At 39.5% G+C, this 20529-nt stretch overlaps 2 protein-coding genes across 2 annotated transcripts in view; both read right to left on the bottom strand.

Annotated features, from left to right (window-relative positions):
* Positions 1 to 20529, bottom strand: part of LOC127370105 (uncharacterized) — a 72640-nt gene that overhangs the window by 10492 nt on the left and 41619 nt on the right. The gene's annotated exons all lie outside the window — the stretch shown is intronic.
* Positions 1 to 20529, bottom strand: part of LOC127370934 (uncharacterized) — a 55934-nt gene that overhangs the window by 27064 nt on the left and 8341 nt on the right. The window contains exon 2 of the mRNA XM_051413438.1: positions 793 to 847. Coding sequence (XP_051269398.1) covers positions 793 to 800 — 8 coding nt within the window. The 5' untranslated portion in view covers positions 801 to 847. The remainder of the gene's footprint in view (positions 1 to 792; positions 848 to 20529) is intronic.

Below are 20529 nucleotides of genomic sequence, written 5' to 3'. Positions count from 1 at the left end.
GTTTGGTGAAACAGTTTCTATGATTGTTACATCATGTAGTAAAATGTGGTTCTGCACTGTGATACGATTCAGGAATAAAATAAGAAACTGCATAAAAAGGCTGGAAAAGAGGTCATGATGATGGTTGTAATGAGTCATCTGATATCTATACATGTACACACACAACTGAAAGTTATCCTGAAAACTACTGACAAGCTTTCACACGTTTGGTTTGGTTGAGTAACAGTTACTATTGAAAGGAATAGTAATTTTATATGAAGCCATACAGTATGGTGTATGAGAGGATGTCAGTGGAACTGGAAGGTGGTTGAGAAAAGAGAAGTTATTATGAATCTCACTGCTTTCTTTGGTAAGACACGTCCTGTGTAGCATTCAAATGCTCCGATTGGCCAGGCGCCCATTCTAATGCAAAAAATACTTCTGACAGAAAACCTTTAGGAAGTCAGGTTGTTGAACTATAAACAGTCAAAGTGAATGTTTAGGAAGGAGGTTGTGGAGAATGAATGAGTTCAAAGTCAGTATCATATCTGTCCTTATGATCCTTACTGCCTGAAGTCAAACAGCAGACGTTCAGTAACAATGTGTGAATATTACTGAGCCCTTTATGGATGAGTTAAATATGCTACAGTAATCTTATATGTTACTGTTTATGACACAGTCTGTTTATTCATTGTTAGACGAACCTCTTCAGAAAGAAACCTGGGGAATAAATTAAGAGTATACCCCTTTCTCCAGACACCAGTCCACCACTGATTATCCCTTATATGATACTGTGGTAGAAATGTAACTCACGTTGCCATGGTAACAGCTTCACAGCAGCTTCAGGATGGAGCAGTTTACTAGTTCTCTGGAAGAAAGAAAAACCAGTCAGTAACCTCTCCTCCTGTCAACTGTAATGTAGTTATTAGTAGATATTATTAGATACTGTATCGTACTGTCAGTGACACAGAGAAAATAAAGTCTAACACAGTGGGTTTAGGTGGTGGGGGGTCAGGGGTCACAGCTCTGTGCTAAGCTAGCTCAGTAGCATTATGAGATCAATGTTTTTTAATGTAAACAGGTATTTGAACCAAAATCATAATGTAGGACACATCACCACCTGAACTCAAGAAAGAGTTATATATGTGTATGTGTATGTATATGTGGGTAGGAGTACTATTATGCAACATGTATTCCTTACTATTATTTTCTTATTATAAAAAATAATCTTTTACTGATTTTAATTATGTTTAATTAATTTAATTATTTAATATTCAGCTGATCATGTTGACGTCTATTTAATCTCTCCTCCACACATTGGTCTACAACTAAATCTAACTAAATCTCACCAATGACACCAGTGCTGTGTCAGCGTTATTGCACGATGAGGAAACATTAGTTAACATGAACGTATTGATGATCATTGATAATCATTTCAAAAGAAGCATTTAAGTACGGTGGCCCTGAGGTGCAAATCACAACGGCAAATCAGAAAACACAACGACAAAGAGAAAACACAACGGCAAATCAGAAAACACAACGACATTAACCACACCGGAAAAGGTAGGTACCCTCGGGCGACATGAGTCGTCGCTGATTGGACAGAAGAACTGGTCCGTCCTTTGAACCAGAAACACAACACCGCCAGACCTATGCGTTCAAGTTGCCAAATCTGAAAATTCAAACCACTAAATAAGGAAAATATTGTATTAATACATCCATGTTAATGTGGGATACCTAAGAGAGGTAGAAACAGGGGTTCCAATAGTCCATATCTATGTGTTTTTCTGATTTGTCGTTGTGTTTTCTGATTTGTCGTTGTGATTTGCACCTCAGGGCCACCGTATTTAAGTGTTTTTCTTTTCTTTTCCTCAATCAATCAGACACTGATGGTGCAGTGCTGTATTGTACCTCTAATGATTCAATCCACAAACTCTCCTCATCACACAGACGTTTCCCTTTCTAAGAAAGTAAAGACAATATTAATTTAATAAACTATCATGTGTCAGGTCTGAACCAATCACACCAGGTCAGTTTCCGGCTGTGTGGAATGTTTATCACTTTAGAACTGAGACTATAAGAATAAAACAGAAGAGGCGGAGAGCTGAAGATTCCTGCTGTACTTGATTGTCTGGTTCTAATGGGAAACGCCTGTGAACTGACAGCTCAGTGCGTCTCTCTCCCTGTCAAAAGTCAGTCTAGCTCACCCAGTGGTCTCTCTCTCTGTCTCAACAGGTTAGGTGGATAAGTTTTATTTTCCTCTCATAGGAACAATATACACACTTGTAATGAATACAAACTGTTACAGGTAAATAATAAATTGTCTCAGTAAAACGTTTTAGAAAACGATTTAAAAAGGCATAATCAACCAGTTTCCACAGCACAACATCCATATCCATGTTTCAGTCAAAGGAAGGCAAGCAGTATCAACCTTTGTAAATAAAAGGCCCAGCTAAAATGACTCTAGACCGAGCCTCGCTGAGAGGAGAGACTGTGATGTGGGTGTGTATGCTAGAACGTCATGGTTCAGATGGAGCTGAGCGTGAAGGTGAAGCTCTCCATTTACCAGTCGATCTACATTCCAGCCCTCAGGTGTGGTCATGAAATACAAACATACAAGCACATGAAAGGAGTTTCCTTGGCAGGTTTAAACACTTTCTGGGGTATAACCTAAAACTCATTGGAGGTATAAAATATCCCAGTGGGCGTGGAGGACGTGGACAGGACGGGGGGGTCTGAGCTATGTTACTTTACTTGTTGTTAAATTAGAAATGATAAAAATGACACAGGGTTCTCCTGGAATTAATCATCTGAAGCAGTTTCAATATATCCAAAACAAAGTAGAAAAGCAATAAGAAAATAGAACCAAGACCTTACGGCTTCTTACAAGTTCCGGTAACGGGAAGCACCAGAAAACAATTTAAGTCCCGACAGTGGGAAAGAGGTGTAAGTAGTAACTAATGGCTTAGTTAATGGTCAATAAATAAATGACTAATGCTTAATGGATCATTTATAAACCATGAATTAAAACATCGTCTTGGTTCCCAGGTTGTGAAAATGTTATTTCATGTCAGTGTTATTGTACAAGAAGGAACTTAACACACTGAAGACATCTATAAATGTCAGTTATAACAAGAGAATCTTTGACCCATTTTAAACCTGATCTTGGCATTTCAAAGTATTTCATGGTTTACCTGTTGTTGTTCAGGAAGCTCTGGGATGATGAAGATGAGGAGGCAGAAAGAGCAGCGAGCACTCAGTGTTCACAGTTTTTATACTCCATCAGCAGAAGGGACGGACGCTCTGTGTTCACAAGGAATCTCTCCTCCCACCAACCCGTATTTCATACTTTCTCTTTTCCTTTTGTAATTCACCAGAGTTTCATTGAATATTAATGTTCACAAGTGTAACTCACAATATATAAAATAAATACATTCCCAGGGAGAGGCTGTTACAGGCCTTTACATCCTCCCCCCTCTCCTCCTGTCGCAGCACCCCAAACCTAAAATACACAACAGACACCAGAAGACACAAAAATATTGCAGATGAAGGCACAATTAAGTTCCACTCTTCTGTTCCGAGGATCAAAATGTGGAATTCCTTACATTCAGAAGTCAGACTGGATCCTCACTGGGAACATTTTAAACTCAAACTGAAACTACCCAACTGGGTAACACTTTATAATGAGTACACACTATTAAGCATTAGTTAAGCATGGATAAATACTGAATTCATCATTTATAACGCATGAATACACATTAGTATGTAGTTTATAAACACAGTTAAAAATGTTTTATTCATCATTGATAAGCACATTAGTTATGGATTAGTAAATACTGAATTCATCATTTATAAAGCCTGATTCTGCTAATGATTAGTGACTGTGTTAGCAGATGTTCTATAAAACTCACAACAAATTCATTTTCTAATGATGGCCTATAAACAGTTATTAATGCAGGAATTCACAGTTACAAAGCACTTACTACTCGTTAATTAAGTATTTTGCACGAGCTTATCTAAAGTGAGCACTATCTATGGCTTATTAAGCATTTACAAATGAGATATAAAGGCTGACAATGCCTCGAGACTCACAAAATGTTCAGTTATCTTAACAGACGAAGGAGAGACACAACACAACGGGATATAGAACATATTGTATTGATATTTACTGCAACTTCCCAACATATTGTATGAAGACGAACAAGGGTGGTTTATGAAGACATGCTATTGTTGTGATCTTATCTGTTTGGGACGTGTACGTTGAGCTCCCGCTCTCAGCACGTCATCAACGTGATGACGTGCTGAGAGCGGGATGTTACGTCATATTTAGGTTAACTCTCAGAAGTTTCTGACAGTGCAGCCAAGAGGAGCATGGAGAAGCACATTGGAGTCGGCGGCCGTCAGCGGCTCTAGTGGTGAGTATGTGTCTTTGTTTGGTAGCACACATTATGGTTGAAAGATAACGTTAAATCACCATAGTAACTTGGCCGGGATAAGTTTAACCTGCTTTCATGCAACCGATTTAAGGCTAACCAACATATTCCGGCTTAATCCCTTATCTTGGTTTTGTGCAATACCCCTCTGGTTTGTGTGTGTGTGTGCATTACGATGTGTGTGTGTGTGTGTGTGTGTTACGGGTGTGTGTGTGTGTGTGTGTGTGTGTGTTACGGTGTGTGTGTGTGTGTTACGGTGTGTGTGTGTGTGTGTTACAGAGTGTAAATTAACTTGATCAACGTGCACTGGAGTTAACAATAGAGCCACTGTGAGAGGGAAATAGTCAAAGTGCAGGGATTCATTAGTTTAGTAATATTGTGTAACTACGATGCTCACTAGGTTGTTTTGTGGAGTCAAACCGCGACGAATAAAAGTTTTCTGATCCATTTATTTAGCGTTACTGAAGTACTGCTATTACTGAAGATATAAGTACAGGTCCAGTGTAACATCCTATACTCATATAATCTCCTATTGTATTATAAACACTGAGGCTCACTGCTAAATGTCTGTTATTGCACCGGGAACTTGTTCCAACATCAGTTACAGTCAGTAAATGTCCTGTGTGTGTGTGTGTGTGTGTATCTGCTGCCATTAGATAGACATTGTGTTGGTAACCTCAGACTGTTTCAACAACACATCACTACAGTTAGCTGCAACAAGGAACCACCAGAGACACTGCTTATTATTTTATTTTATAACTGAGGACTACTGTGAGCCACAATGAGCTGTTGTACTGTATTATATTATACTGTATATTATATTATACTGTATTATATTATATTATACTGTATATTATATTATACTGTATTATATTATACTGTATTATATTATATTATACTGTATATTATATTACACTGTATATTATATTATACTGTATATTATATTACACTGTATATTATGTGCTGCTTTACAAGTAACACTGAATCTTCCATGTCTTTACAAGTAACACTGAATCTTCCATGTCTTACAGGTGACCTGATGAAGCTCAGGAGTTCCTGGACCCATCAGAGGACAGAGACAGCTGCAGCATCAGGACAGTCTGGGTATCCAAAGGAAGACTGATGAAGATGAACACTGACTGCAGAGCTCCATCACCAGCTCACACTTCAATATACTAGAAACCATAAACCTTGATGGAGAACATGATCTGCACAGTTTACATAAAAGTTCTAGCTTTGTTACTTACAACATGTGTAACTGGAATATGAATGAAATATAAATAAAGTGTTTTACTTTTAAGAAGAGTTTTGGTCATTTTTAAATTCAGTAATAAGTGTGGTTTTATATAAATAACATGTTATTTCACAGAGGTTTTATGAAGATTTCCTGCATGTACAAGAGTTGAAAAGTATCTATCAATATGAAAATGTGGAATTTAAACCTGTAGTAAATGACTGTAAGCAAAGCAATATATTACTCAGTCCCTCCAGAAAAATGTGTTGTGATTGTTGCGGGCAAAAATCCTTGATTATGCGGCACGTTTTCTTAGAAAATTCGATGAAATATGCAGGATATTTATGCAATTTTATGCGATGAAATTGCGGGAACTTGCAAAAATTGCGGTTTGATGAAAAAGAGGGAAAAAGAGTGATTCTCCAACACCCTGTTCTCATTAGGCTACTACCTTAATGTAAAGAGTCATTTCTTATTACTTCCTATGATAAACATACTACATCACAGAAAGTGCTGGGAATATTTAAGTTCTCATCTTGTTTTATTTCAGACCTTAATAAACACATGGCTCAAACTTACGAAACATTGATGAGTCAAACAAGTTCTGTAAAAATGAATAAATAAAATATAAAAAATAAAATGTGTGCTTCCTGTTTTACAGAGGTAGCTATACAAAACAGACATCTTCTGTTAAAATAATTAATAATTATTTTTGTTGGCAAATGAGACTGATTTGTAGGCTTCATCATGGCTTCATCGCGGGGTTTGCAGCTTTTCGATAACGCTCACGTCGCGTAATTACGCCACTTCTTAACGTTCCCATGGCAACAGGGGAAAATGGCTGCTCTTGTGAGAAGTAAACACAACATTTTTCAACTTTCTGCTAAGATATAACTTATGTGACTTTTTTGCAACGAAAAGAATTTATGCGGCGACAGTGCGGTGTATTTGAAAGAATGCGGCCCCGCATAAATATGCAGACTTTGGCTGATTATGCATTGAATTATGGGATTGCATAATCGTGTGGAGGGACTGATTAATCTCTCACATTCAAACTTTATTATGTTGGAAGATAAATGACATCATAATATATAAAATAAAACGTAACACATAATTGCAGCTTTTACACATATCTGAAGGTTAACTATGAAATATGGATACAGTACCGTTTACAGTTGGTTACTGAGCTGTTTTTCAGGTCAGACTCCCGCTCTAACATGTCCGCTGGTGAAGTTTTTGGTTTAGAAGCAGTTATTGAATTAATATTGAGGGTAGAAATGCAGATAAACTCAGTAACAGTGAGGAACTACCTGCCGGCAACGGTGAGGCGGAAGTGGGAGAGGCCGACCAATCAGACCAGACTGGGCAGCCCAAACGTTCTGCTTAGCCAAAAGGAGCTCTGTGCATCTGCACTCGATTGCTCTTACTGAACACCTTGACCCGTCTGTGACCTTAAAAGTGTAATCTAGTGGTTTGAAATTTAATTTAGCGAACTGAAATTGAAAGAACATAAAAAGTTGAATTTTTAGTGAGGCTCAAATTCAGTTTCAAACTAATAAATTCAAATTCAAATTATGCTATTCAAATTCAGTTTTTAAACGCAATTATTCAAGTTGAGCAATTCAGATTCAGTTTCTACTGACACAAAAATCAGCCCATATTCACTCTCTTTTAGCTCTGTTTTTGGTTTTCCATCAACTCCTGAAGGAAATATTTACTGTTAATATTAAATAGCTAAATGCTCTGCAATGTTCACCAGCTAGTCTCTAACTGTGTTTGTCTGCTGTTGGCTGCTGAGCAGGTAGTGTACAGTGGTTACAAACCTTGCTGGATGAAAACATCTGTCTGCTGCTGCTGGAAAGCATCTGGATGAGTAGAGACCTTCACTTCCTTTTGGTTTTCAGTAACATAAACTCGACCTGTGAAGCTGTAGGACCTTGTCCTCGTCTTCCTCTACAAGAGACGCTTTATCTGTCTCTTTATTCAACAATCATCATATTATTTTGATTATGTTCCACCAGGAGAGTTTTCAAGGCCTCCTCTTTCCCTTTTACCTTTTTGACCCAGGAGGGGAGGTGAGACTGTGGCGCCGACAGTCTCCTGCACAGAGAGCCTGGTTCTTTTCAGATTCTCAGATGGGATCTCTAAGGTGTCAATATGTTTTATACTCTTTAACAGAACACTGACTTCTCCACAGATCAGAACGACACCCTACACCTAAAGTGGATCGTGTGTGATAATTAAGTGCCTTTTTGATTGTAAATCAGGGTTAGATATCCCTGAAATGTGTTTACATCCCTTTTAGTCAGACAGGTCCATCTCCAGAGAGAAACTCCTCTGGAATCCACATCTGGCATTCTGACACCCCTTCCTCTAAAGTGTAAATTACTATGTTTTCTTTTGATAGTGGACATTCCAATCTAGGAAGCAGTAACAACAGTTGCACAGATATAGATTTAGTTCTGTTGGAGTATTATGGTAAAATTTCATCTTCTCCTAATTAACAGATTGCCATCCAGCATGAGAAGGACGCAAATGTAATGTTTGTCTGATGATTCTGTCTTCAGATTGGACTGAGTTACAAAATCATGTGTAAAATGTCTGAATGTTTGATGGAGCCACAGTGCCACCTTTTGGTAAGGTTCTGGTATAGCGTAAGGTACTTTCAAAACGAACTTTGTTTGATAACTGTATAGTAATACAATAAGTAAATGCCTGACACATATTTGTTATAACAAGGATTAAGCTAGCACTATACGAAATATGTACAATCCCTCAGTGCTACTTTATGTGCGTGTTTAATGATTATGATTTAATGATTTTAATCAGTTCCACTTTTCCTTTACATTAAGTAATTTCGGTTATGTTATGTTAAAACATGTGAACTATGTATTAAGTCATGGTGGGTTCTGTGAACGGTGAATTATGATCTCGAAACTTTAAAACACGATAGGAGTAAGTTGATAAAGTTACGTATATCAAATTCCGCCTCAAGAATAAAAGCTATAAGAGATAGACTCCGGTCACTCTTCGCTTCTCTTTCTCTTCTCTCTCTCTCTGACTTTTCTGATCCTGTATCCACTCGTTATTTATTCTCGCTTTTTCTTTAATTTCCGTACTTTATTTTACTTCGTTTGCGACATGTGTTGAATTTTTCCTCAAGTAATAACTTGCTGTGCTGAAGTACTTTTCAAGTATTTTTATTTTGAAAGCTCAAGACACAAACGAATTTCTTCTTTTATATTTTTGTAGTCTTATATATATATATATCGTCAAGTATTGTCGCCTGATTCACAGAAAGTGAATTTAATCTAATTCTTGGACTTTCTTGGAGAATTCGCCAGGCCAGCGATTCATCCTCCAGTTAATTTCAAACAAGAAGCTGAATTAGTTTACAATCAAAGCTGAAGACCAACCACTCTAAGACATTCATCATCAGCCAGAAGGACGTCGCAGTAGTTGACTGCTCAAGAAGACGTATAAACGTTTCCAGCCGAATAAAGACATTATTCTCCAGCCACCTTGCCCCCAACGCTCACTAGCGCACACGCCGCGCTGGGCCTTTTGGAGAGATTGCCACTGGAACCAGGGACTACAACTCCCTTCGGCCTGTTGGATCAGTGACGCAAAGCCGCAGTTGAGTTAAAAGCCAAGGACCTGGAATCCTTCCAAGTTCCATCTACAAGCAAAGTAGGCTGACTCTCCGGTACACGGCCGGATTCACACACATGAAAAGAGCTGGTGTCTGTCTGTAAGCTTTGATTCCCATCTTTTAAGTTTAAGAGAATTTTGGATTAGGGCCTCTCAGTTCTAAAATTTACTCTTATAATATTCTAAACTTACTGCCGCATCGCAAAATCCACCATCGCTCCTGAATCACCTAATAGTAATAATTCATATATTGTCCACATATTCTGTTACTTGTTGTCATTTGTTTGTTTGTCATTTCATGCTATTTACTCTGCATTAGTTTAGTTAATAAACATTTCACTAACAATGACCACGCCATCAAATATATGAAATAAGAAACGTTTATTGTACATAATGAACAAATGTGAACCAATGTGGTATACTGAGGGTTGAGGGGTGAAGGTAGGTTTGAGGGGTGAAGGTAGGTTCGAGGGATGAAGGTAGGTTCGAGGGATGAGGGATGGAGGTAGGTTCGAGGGATGAGGGATGGAGGTAGGTTCGAGGGATGAGGGATGGATGTAGGTTCGAGGGATGAGGGATGGAGGTAGGTTCGAGGGATGAGGGATGGAGGTAGGTTCGAGGGATGAGGGATGGATGTAGGTTCGAGGGATGAGGGATGGATGAGGTCGGAGGAATGAAGGTAGGAGGAATGAAGGTCGGTTGGCGGATCGATGAATGGATGGAGGGGTTGGGCGCGATGTAAGAGGGAACTGAGTGGGTTGCGAGACACTGAGTGGGGGAACTGTCTCTTCGTATCTCTTGTAGAGAGCCCCAGTGGTTCCTGTATTTGGATAAGAGAGGGAGACAAAAAGAAAGGGTTTGGGTGGGAGGGATGTGGGAAATGAGTCAAGAAGGGAGTGAACGGATAAGGTATGCTTAAGTAAGTTTTGAGCGGAAATTAGATGATTGCAGGGCGTGGTCTTTGTTCCCGAACCTAGTTATGAAACATCATATATAACCGTATGTCCTTGTTGGTGCAGGTTTGATTTGATGCGGGGAAATCGATGAATCGTGTAAAAGAAATCACTACTTCAGAACTATGAGATTAAATATAGATTTTGAAACTTAATAAATTGATTTGAAATCGATTTGATTAGATCTGTGGAATAATTTCCTCCGGATTATTCCAGTAGCTAAACAACGGAGGTGGTGCCCCATTTACGAGTGTATTATTAATCCCCAGTGATTAATTACCTTTCTAATGAAAAAGTAGTGTAACCCCTACAAAGCAAAACAGGCCAGGTCATGGTTTGGTCAGTTCAGTGGTACGGGGACCCCACCAAACATGTATATATAATATTTTTCAATAAGGACTTAATCCAGAGTGGGACCTAAGCATAGCCAGACCCATCCCAAACAGACCTGAGGATAATTAGACCAGGTCCAGTAAAATAGCAACACCTGGATTAGTATGATGATCGATCAGTGTACAAACAGACACTGTGGAGAAGCACAGCGACATAATATTAATGAAAGAAGGCAAAGTCATACAAAGTAATAAAAAATAACATCAGACGTGGACATTGTTATGAAGATTCCTGAATATTGTAACCCTCCCTCTGTCCATTCAAATGAAATCAGGGAGTGTGGAAGCTGCCAATGTATTAACCGGTAGCAGTTTGCTCTTTTGGTCACAAAGGACACATTTTGTTTCCAGATTCTAGACTGAATCTGTCTGCTGTTAATAAAAACACTGAGGTTGAATTTGGTTTGACTTCTCCACATGAAACAGAAACTAAAGTCAGAATATATTGTGAATGTCAGTATAAATTAAGTTACATAAGATTTAGGAAGGATTCACATCGTTATCCTCACTGTTGCAGAATCAGCAGTCAAACATTTGTTAGTCGTCGTAGAGTTTTATCACTTGGTGGCTGTAGTCCCAACATCAGGAAGGACAAACAGTTGATGTAGAAGTTCAGTGATACATTTATTCATATCTAGTTCAACAGGTTGTCCCTCCACAGTGGAGACAGCCAGAGATATTGTGTTTTCAGACTGTCATAGGAACATATGGAGGGAGTTTCAATACATAAATATCCACTATGAACAATTTTTAATTGAATTTACTGGTCGTAGGTCAAAGGTCACTGTGAACTCACATGTTTTTGGCCATAACTCAAGAACTAAAAATTTCACACAAATGGATAAAGGATATAGGATACAGGATAAAATGATTCATATCCAAATGTTCAAAGTTCAACCTCACTGTTACTGTTACGCTGCGTTCCCACCAAGGCGAAATTAAATTATTTTAGCGAGGAGACTACAAGTCCAACCAAAAACACGAATAGACGCAAATTCATGCCGGGTGACACGAATGACTCAAACACAAGCTGACACATTGAGGGAGAAATCTGTGCATATGCAGTGCTGTATGGGAAGGAGCGGAGAGACAGAGCTGCTGCTTGAGGCCCGGGGAGCTCTGCAGAAGAGAGCCGGAGCTTCTGGAGGAATAACCACCCACAGTTACACCGGATCCTGCTCTGATCTGGAGACGTTTACTGGCAAGAGGAGAGCTTCACTCTCTCTTCTCAACCTGTCTGCTGTGCAAGTACTCGTTTCACCTTCTGATGGAACGCAACATTTGACGTGGAGGTCATATGACTGCTGATTTATAGATGTACTGACTGATGTGAGTTGTTTGTTGATTTCTGTAATCAAGATAATATGAATATGATATGAGTTATTGGTTTCAAATGGGTGCTGCGGATTGATTCTCCTTCTGTTCTCCTGTAAAACAGTGACGTCATAAAGAGCAAAAACACTTTTCTGGCCATCATTCAGAAACAGAAGGGGACACATCTGGTCGTATACTGAATTGGTGACATTAATCTTGGGTGCAACCTTGAAACTGTGCTGGCTGTATAGATCTCCTGTACTCACAGGTTTGTGTGGTGAAGCATCCATGTTTTAGAATTTGTAATGTCTTTGTTTCAACATCCATATTTGAAGCATTGTCTGCTGAGCTGAAGAACATGTTGAAGAATAAAATAATATCAAATGTCTTCCAGCAACAACTTACTGGCACTTTAATGGTTTTATCTTCAGCTGGAAACAACAAACAGCCCCTCCCCAAACCTTACACCGTTACTATGGAGGCCTAACGTCCTCTCCTGTGATTGGCTCTTCAGTGCAGATACAGAGTGACGAGTCAAAGAACTGTGAACACTTCCTGTGGGTGTTTCACAGTAAAAGTCTCCCACTGCCTTCACATTAAGATTTCTGTATAATGAAACACATCAGGAAGTGTTGAGTTGGTCTGATCAGTAGCTGACGATCATTAACTCACACAGTAAGTCATTTATGATCCATAATGTTTTAAATATTAACTGTTTTAAATACTAAATAATCTCTTCTGTTTGTCACAACCTGTTCTTCAATTAAACTGTCAGTCTGTTTAGAGTTTATATCTATCGTGTTCTCTCACAGTGTTTACATACCACCATGAACAGCATGTGCTGGCCACCACTGACTGACTAACACGTTCAACAGAGTCCTGCACACAGCAAAAAGACCTGAGCCACTTCAGGATATAATGCCGACTCTGGTCCTTTTTGTACAGGACATCTGTGTTATCAGTCCAGTCCAGTTTCTTCCAAGTACCCCCCAAGATCTTGTAGCTCTGGGGGAGCTGGGAGCATAGTATCGGATGTAACTAAATTGGTGAGGCAGGTTTAAGGTTCCTTAAAGGAATTTGGACACTGTTTTTCTGTCTGCCAATGACAAAACCTTCTTCTGCCAAATGAGTGAAGTTATAGTCAATAAAACCGGACGTGGACATTGTTATGAAGATTCCTGAATGAAATCAGGGAGTGTGGAAGCTGCCAATATATCAACCGGCAGCAGTTTGCTCTTTTGGTCACCAAGGACACATTTTGTTTCCAGATTCTAAAATGGATCTTTATGTCTTTAAGCCAGTAAGTCCTTTAGTGTATGAATACATAATGTAAGGTTGTGGTATTAGGAGATGGTATAATACGGACACATAGTTACAGTCTTACCGGTTGGTGCAGTTTGGAGGGCGGATACAGGAAACACTGTGATTTTCCAGTTAACTGAAGCTTTGTCTCGAATGTGTTCTCTGGTTCACTGAAATCCATCCTGACTGAATCTGTCTGCTGTTAATAAAAACACTGAGGTTGAATTTGGTTTGACTTCTCCACATGAAACAGAAACTAAAGTCAGAATATATTGTGAATGTCAGTATAAATTAAGTTATATAAGATTTAGGAAGGATTCACATCGTTATCCTCACTGTTGCAGAAACAGCAGTCACACATTTGTTCGTGGTCGTAGAGTTTTATCACTTGGTGGCTGTAGTCCCAACATCAGGAAGGACAAACAGTTGATGTAGAAGTTTAGAGTTACATTTATTCATATCTAGTTCAACAGGTTGTCCCTCCACAGTGGAGACAGCCAGAGACATTGTGTTAGACTGTCATAGGAACATCTGGAGGGAGTTTCAATACATAAATATCCACTGTGAACAATTTTTTATTGAATTTTGTGATCAAAGGTCAAAGGTCACTGTGACCTCACATGTTTTTGGCCATAACTCAAGAACTTAAAATTTCACACAAATGGATAAAGGATATAGGATACAGGATAAAATGATTCATATCCAAATGGTCAAAGTTCAACCCCACTGTTACTGTTACGCTGCGTTCCCACCAAGGCTAACGAAATCATTTTAGCGAGTAGACTACAAGTCCAACCAAAAACACAAAAAGACACAAATTCATGCCGGGTGACATGAATGACTCAAACACATTGTGACACATTGAGTGATAAATCTGTGCATATGCAGTGCTGTATGGGAAGGAGCGGAGAGACAGAGCTGCTGCTTGAGGCCCGGGGAGCTCTGCAGAAGAGAGCCGGAGCTTCTGGAGGAATAACCACCCACAGTTACACCCGATCCTGCTCTGATCTGGAGACGTTTACTGGCAAGAGGAGAGCTTCACTCTCTCTTCTCAACCTGTCTGCTGTGCAAGTACTCGTTAGACGCGGAGGTCACATGACTGCTGATTGGAAGCAAGTACAGGTGTGCTAACTGAGCAACTGTCACAGGTCTGACTGAGTTTATTTACTTCTACTTCTGCCTTTAATCGTCTATCCTGTTACTTATACTGAAATCAGATTCATGCCTTTAATCATACTGCCTTTGCACTGAGTCCTGTCACCTTCAGAAATTTTCTGATGACTCAGCAATAGTTGGTTGTATTGAAAAGGGTGATGAGAATGAATACACGACTGTTGTGGGCACTTGGAGTGAGCTGAACCATCTGCAGCTTGAGAATGTGTGTCAGTCTGTTTAGAGTTTATTTCTGAAGTGTTCTCTTACAGTGTTTGTACAGTGTGTGTCTGTGTTGACAGTCGTGACTGTTGTCATTGGTGTAAAAAGTATTGACTGCCCTCTAGTGGTCACAGTCAGGAGCTCCACTGATGCATTACTCAGTGGGAATAATACACATTAATACTCTTGACAGTTCTTTCTAAATAGAGTCTTCTGCGTGGCCACGCATTTTTTTTTTTTATCCAACATGTCACCAGGGGCCGTCCGTACTTCCGACTGTCCAACCACCAAAATCCAGATGATTTGGACTGTCTTGCCCTGGACTTTGTCTTTCAGGCAGCATACGAGTACTTTTGCCATTCAATTGATGGTTACAAGCTATTTATAGTAACCCAACTTCCAAAGTAAAATGAATAGCAAACTGTTTAAAAGATTCCCAATACAAAGAGGAGCTAGGCAGGGAAATCCTCTCTCCCCTCTTTTGTTTGTTGTATGATAACAGTCAAATCAGGTGAATTAAAGTGCTGGCTGTAGCAATTAGACAGAATGAAGATATAAAACGAATACAGTTAGAAAAAGAAATGCATGAATTGGCATTTAATATGATATATTAGTATATCTCCAGAAGAATCAATGCATAAATTAATGAATGGTAAGGTGTCAGGATATAAACTAGAAAGGAACAAATGTGAATAATTAACAATCGGTAAAAAAAATCTGCCAAGCCCTGAAAGATGGTTATAAACTTAAATGGGACAACAACAAAAAAAGGTACTTGGGCATTAATATTATTAAGAGTCAATAGAAGTACATGAAAATAATTTGGAAAGTAAAATAAGATCTGAACAGATGGTTTTACCACAATTTTTATTTTACCAATTCCAAGATCATATTTTAATAAATGGCACAAAACTATCTCAAGTTTTATCTGGAAAAACAGAAGACAGAGAACAAAATATAAAACCTTACCACAAAAATAAAGGAAGTTTGGGGTCCACAAGCCAAAGGTATTAATATAGAAAAAGATATGGCAACAATATGGGAACATTACCACCAATAAATATAAAAAATAATAAAAAACATACAGGTCAAAGCCAGTGCATTTTGAATACTGTAACAAACAGGACACATGTATGTAAAACCTTACAAATAAACAGTGAACAGTGTGTTACTCAGAGAAATGGTACAAAACCTGATTATTTACTCTTGAATGTTTGCCCTTTAATCTGGTTTACAACTGAGCCTAAAATAAACAGATGTTTCTGTGTAACAGACACACATTATCAACACTCTCAGGTAGTTCACTTTACTCTTTTACTTTTCTCCAACAATCTCCCTTTCTGTCCGGTCTCTGTATAAATATGAAGGAGTATCATAGAGCTCTGTGGGTGGGTGGATTATCATGTAAGGTAGCATTACCAGTTATTAGTTATTCAATTCAATTTTATTTGTATAGCGCCAATTCATAACAGAAGTTATTTGAGGACACTTTTCAAATAGAGCAGGTCTAGACCGAACTCCTTATAAAAATTATTTACAGAGACCCAACAGTACCACCATGAGCAAGCACTTGGAGACAAGGGCAAGGAAAAACTGACTGTTAAGAGGCAGAAACCTAGGACAGATCCTTCAGCTCTAGGTGGGAGAGAGAGAGAGACAGAGAGACAGACAGTCAGATAGACAGAGGTGCACAGCAACAACAGTAGCAACAACTACACTAATAGTAGTGACTGATGATGAACATGAAGAAGATAATGGCGACAAAAACAACGATGGGGGACAATGACCAGTGATAATAGTAATAACAGTAACTTATATCAAATCCATGTTTCCGCATGCATTTATCTGGTGATATCTCCTCATCTTAAGTATTTAATCATTCCCATTCTTGCTGTTGCTTCAGGAAGCTCTCTGATGCTGAGGAGACAGAAGGAACAGAGAGCAGCTTTATATCAGCTGAGAGGGTGGAGGGTCTGTGCTCACATGATTTCACAGGAACAGTCTCAGAGACAGGAAGGACTTCCTGTCACTTTCAATATGAGCTGTCTGGTGGTAAAGATATTCAGTTTCATTCAAAGCTGCTTTTAGCTGATTTCAGTGATTTCAGTTATATGGTCAATAAAACAGGCGGTGAAGGGAGGGAGGAGAGTGTGCTTTGATAAGATAAGGGAGCTCTTTATTGATTGCCAAGTGGTATTAAAGTATTGCAGTAAAAAATATAAATACATCAAATAATATTAGTCAAAGGTCATCAGAGAATATGCAGGATTTCTAGTTAGTGCAGATTTGGAGTCCACTAGTTTAGTTAATATTCAAATGCACTATACATGTATATATTACACTACACTAACTGCATGATAGAAAACTATATGGGATTATCATGAAGTCGGCTTTCTGCAAAAGGCAGACTCCTGGGTACACATTGGACCGGTTGTCATACCCAGAGTAACTCACACATTTATGTGTGCTAGTTTCCCTATTTACCTCCTCCTTTTCGTTTGCCCCCCCGTTGCTCCTTCTGAAGGGTGACCCTCCAAACACTCACATACAGAGGGCCGTCAGGGTATCTGCGAGGGCAACCATTAGCACTGTGGACTCTTACTACAGGCCTTGCTATACTATAATTTAGTCCACATTGAAGTATTGGTATTGCTCTCTTGCCTACAAAAGCCCTGCAAGGTGGAGAATATCATGAAATGTCAATAAACCTGAATGTTTTTCTTTTTTTTTGCTACTGTTGAAATTTCCATTCCAGACCGAAGATTTAGGTTTTTATTTGATGTCCATTTTGTAGAGTCTTTTTCTGTTTGGGACGTGGATTAGCTCGTACAGAACAAAGGTTTGAAGTGCTACAGGATTATATAGTGCTAGTGTCAGTGAGCAGGTATAAAGAGAACCACTGTATTATAGATCTGGCCTTGATTTATTATTATTAGGGATCGAGCACTGACCAGTGCAAGACCCTATTGTTCCTGTTAGAATTATTATTATTATTTTGTGCCTCTTTCAACGCATATTTGACCCCCGCAGCATTCTCAAAAAGTCATGAAAATACGAAAAACAAAATAGCGAAAATACCGATATGACATTGTCCCCGTGCACGTGCGCCGCGAAACGGCTAAGCCACGCCCCCCAGAATCAGCCCCCAAGACACGTAAGTCCGACATATACAAAAATTGGTACGCATGTGTATCATGATAAAAGAAGCAGAAAAGTCTCAAGGACCCATACCTCAAACCCAACAGGAAGTCGGCCATTTTGGATTTTGTGGCCATTTTTGGCGATTTGCACACGTTGTATTTGAACGAACTCCTCCTAGGGCATTTATCGGACCGACTTCAGATTTGGACACAGCCATCTAAACACATTCACTATTAAAAGTTGTGCTATTTACGTTATTCCGTTAAACTTTGTGGATGTGGCGTGGCGTCCCGTGGAGTGCAATTTCGATCCTTCGCCATAAAAGAGGGATTCGTAATAACTTCTGCGTACATGATCCGACTGCAACGAAACTTCACATGTTTGATAAGAGTCCCACCCTGAACACGTCTATGTGATAATATTCAGTAATAGTCAGAGCGCCACCTAGTGGCAACAGGAAGTTGCGTTTTATACTTTCATGTACTTCTCCTAGCAGGATGATCAGATCCAGCTGAAATTTACTTATGAAATGCAAAACACATTGTTGATGATATGTGATGACTGCGGTGAGGGGGCGTGTCTGTGGCGTGGCTGGAAATTTTGATGTATCGCCACACAACACGTATTTGCTATAACTCGAGTGTACATTGTCCAATCGGCTCCAAACTTCACTTGTCTGTTAAGAGTCCTGCCCCGAACATGCCTATGTGATAATATTCAGTAATAGTGAGAGCGCCACCTAGTGGTGAAAGGAAATATATATATTTTCTTTCATATGTATCTCCCAGCAGATTGCCCAAATCCAGCTGAAATTATGTGAGAAGTTCCTTAGGATCAAATATTATGAATCTTAAGAATTTGCACGGAACCATGTTGCCATGGCAACGCGGCAAAAATAAAAAAAATTGACAATTTAGGGGTGACTAAACATGCCTGAAAACTCATCAAACTTTGCACAGCATTCGTGGTCCACATCGGCGAGGGATTGTCTTGGTCCCGCGGATGGGCGTTGCAAAATGACTTAGCCACGCCCCCTAGAGTCAGCCCGTATGACTGACATATACGAAAATTGGTACGCATGTGTATCATGAAAAAAGAAGCAGAAAAGCCTCAAGGACCCATACCTCAAACCCAACAGGAAGTCGGCAATTTTGGATTTTGTCTTAATTTGCACACGTTGTATTTGAACCAACTCCTCCTAGGGCATTTATTGGACCGACTTCAGATTTGGACACAGCCATCTAAACACATTCACCATTAAAAGTTGTGCTCTTCAGTTTTTTTCGTCAAACCTCCTGCCCGTGGCATCCAATTTCGATCCTTCGCCATAAAAAGAGGGATTCGTCATAACTTCTGCGTACATGATCCAACTGCAACGAAACTTCACATGTCTGATAAGAGTCCCGCCCTGAACACATAGTGATAGCGCCACCTAGTGGCAACAGGAAGTAAGTGCTGCGTGGCGATTTTGAGCCGATTTACGTGACATTTTCGTGTTTTGGTCCGGCTTGTTACGTCGGCGCGTGACGTTGTCGCGGCGCACCCCGACGGCATTCGTGACTCTGCCGCAGCACGCCCGACGCGCGCCGGTGTGCGAGATCCCGTCCAACGCTGCTTGCAGCTTTAATTATTATTGTTATTATTATTATTATTAATCCATCGTTGGATTCCACGTTTACAGCAGTCCAGATGCACACTTAAAGGAATTCAATATTTTTCAGCCTGCGTCTCATAATTGACCTTAAGCCCCTCCCCCTTTTTGCTCTGCTCCAATAGCAGTTGAGCAAATCTCGGTTAACGTTGAGGCCCCAATACTGTAGGAGGGGGGAGTTATTAAGACCCAGGTTGACAAATGCTGCATTTTCCTTTAAGTATTTCTGTGTAACATTCATCTGATATGATAAATGAATATGAATATCTGTCCCCACTTGTCTATTTGAAGCTTTACTCAGATGCATGTCAGTTAGTCGTGTACAGTTAAAGATCTCCGCAGTCGGCCACAGAGACATGAAGCCGGGCTCTGGAGTCAGAGGGGCCACAGAGAGCCGACGTGGCTGATGATTATGTTTTGTATTCTCCTCCCTCCCTCCCTCCCTCCCTCCCCTCTCTATGTACTAGTTAAAGTCTGGATCTTCTGATTTCCCAGTATCTCAGTGGCAGTGAAGGGGTCGTGTCCACACCTGTGTCGGCCTTACTCCAGAGCGTCTGCGCCCGGAGCGTCCACGTCGTCTGCTTTTGGGTGTTTTTAAAATAAAGAAAACAAAGGTTGTAAAAGGTCATCAGCCTTGTGTACAGTGGGATGCTTTTCAGAAACAACCACCACAAAAAAACCATAGGATAACAGACTAAACATGTACAATACTGTTTATTCAAGTGTTTGCTTTTACTTTTGGTAAATTCAGTATAATAAATAAGTTAATGGCTGCTGCTCGGATGTCTCGTTATTGATTTATCAGCTGTTTTTAATTCAATTTTTCAATTCAGTTTTATTTGTATAGCGCCAATTCATAACAGAAGTTATCTCAGGACACTTTTCAAATAGAGCAGGTCTAGACCGAACTCTTTAACATTAATTACAGAGACCCAACAGTACCACCATGAGTCTTTAAAGGCGGTGGAAAGCACTCATTATTCAGCCAGTAGCTGTAATACGGAATATAAACAGTACACACGAGTACACATACACAATACTTCAGAAATAACTCAGAACTATTCAAACCAGTTCACTCTTTTACACACTTATAGTACAGTTATAG

The sequence above is a fragment of the Dicentrarchus labrax genome, unplaced genomic scaffold (genome assembly GCF_905237075.1).
Source record: "Dicentrarchus labrax unplaced genomic scaffold, dlabrax2021, whole genome shotgun sequence".
Classification (NCBI taxonomy): domain Eukaryota; kingdom Metazoa; phylum Chordata; class Actinopteri; family Moronidae; genus Dicentrarchus; species Dicentrarchus labrax.
This window is presented reverse-complemented; position numbering and strand designations above follow the sequence as displayed.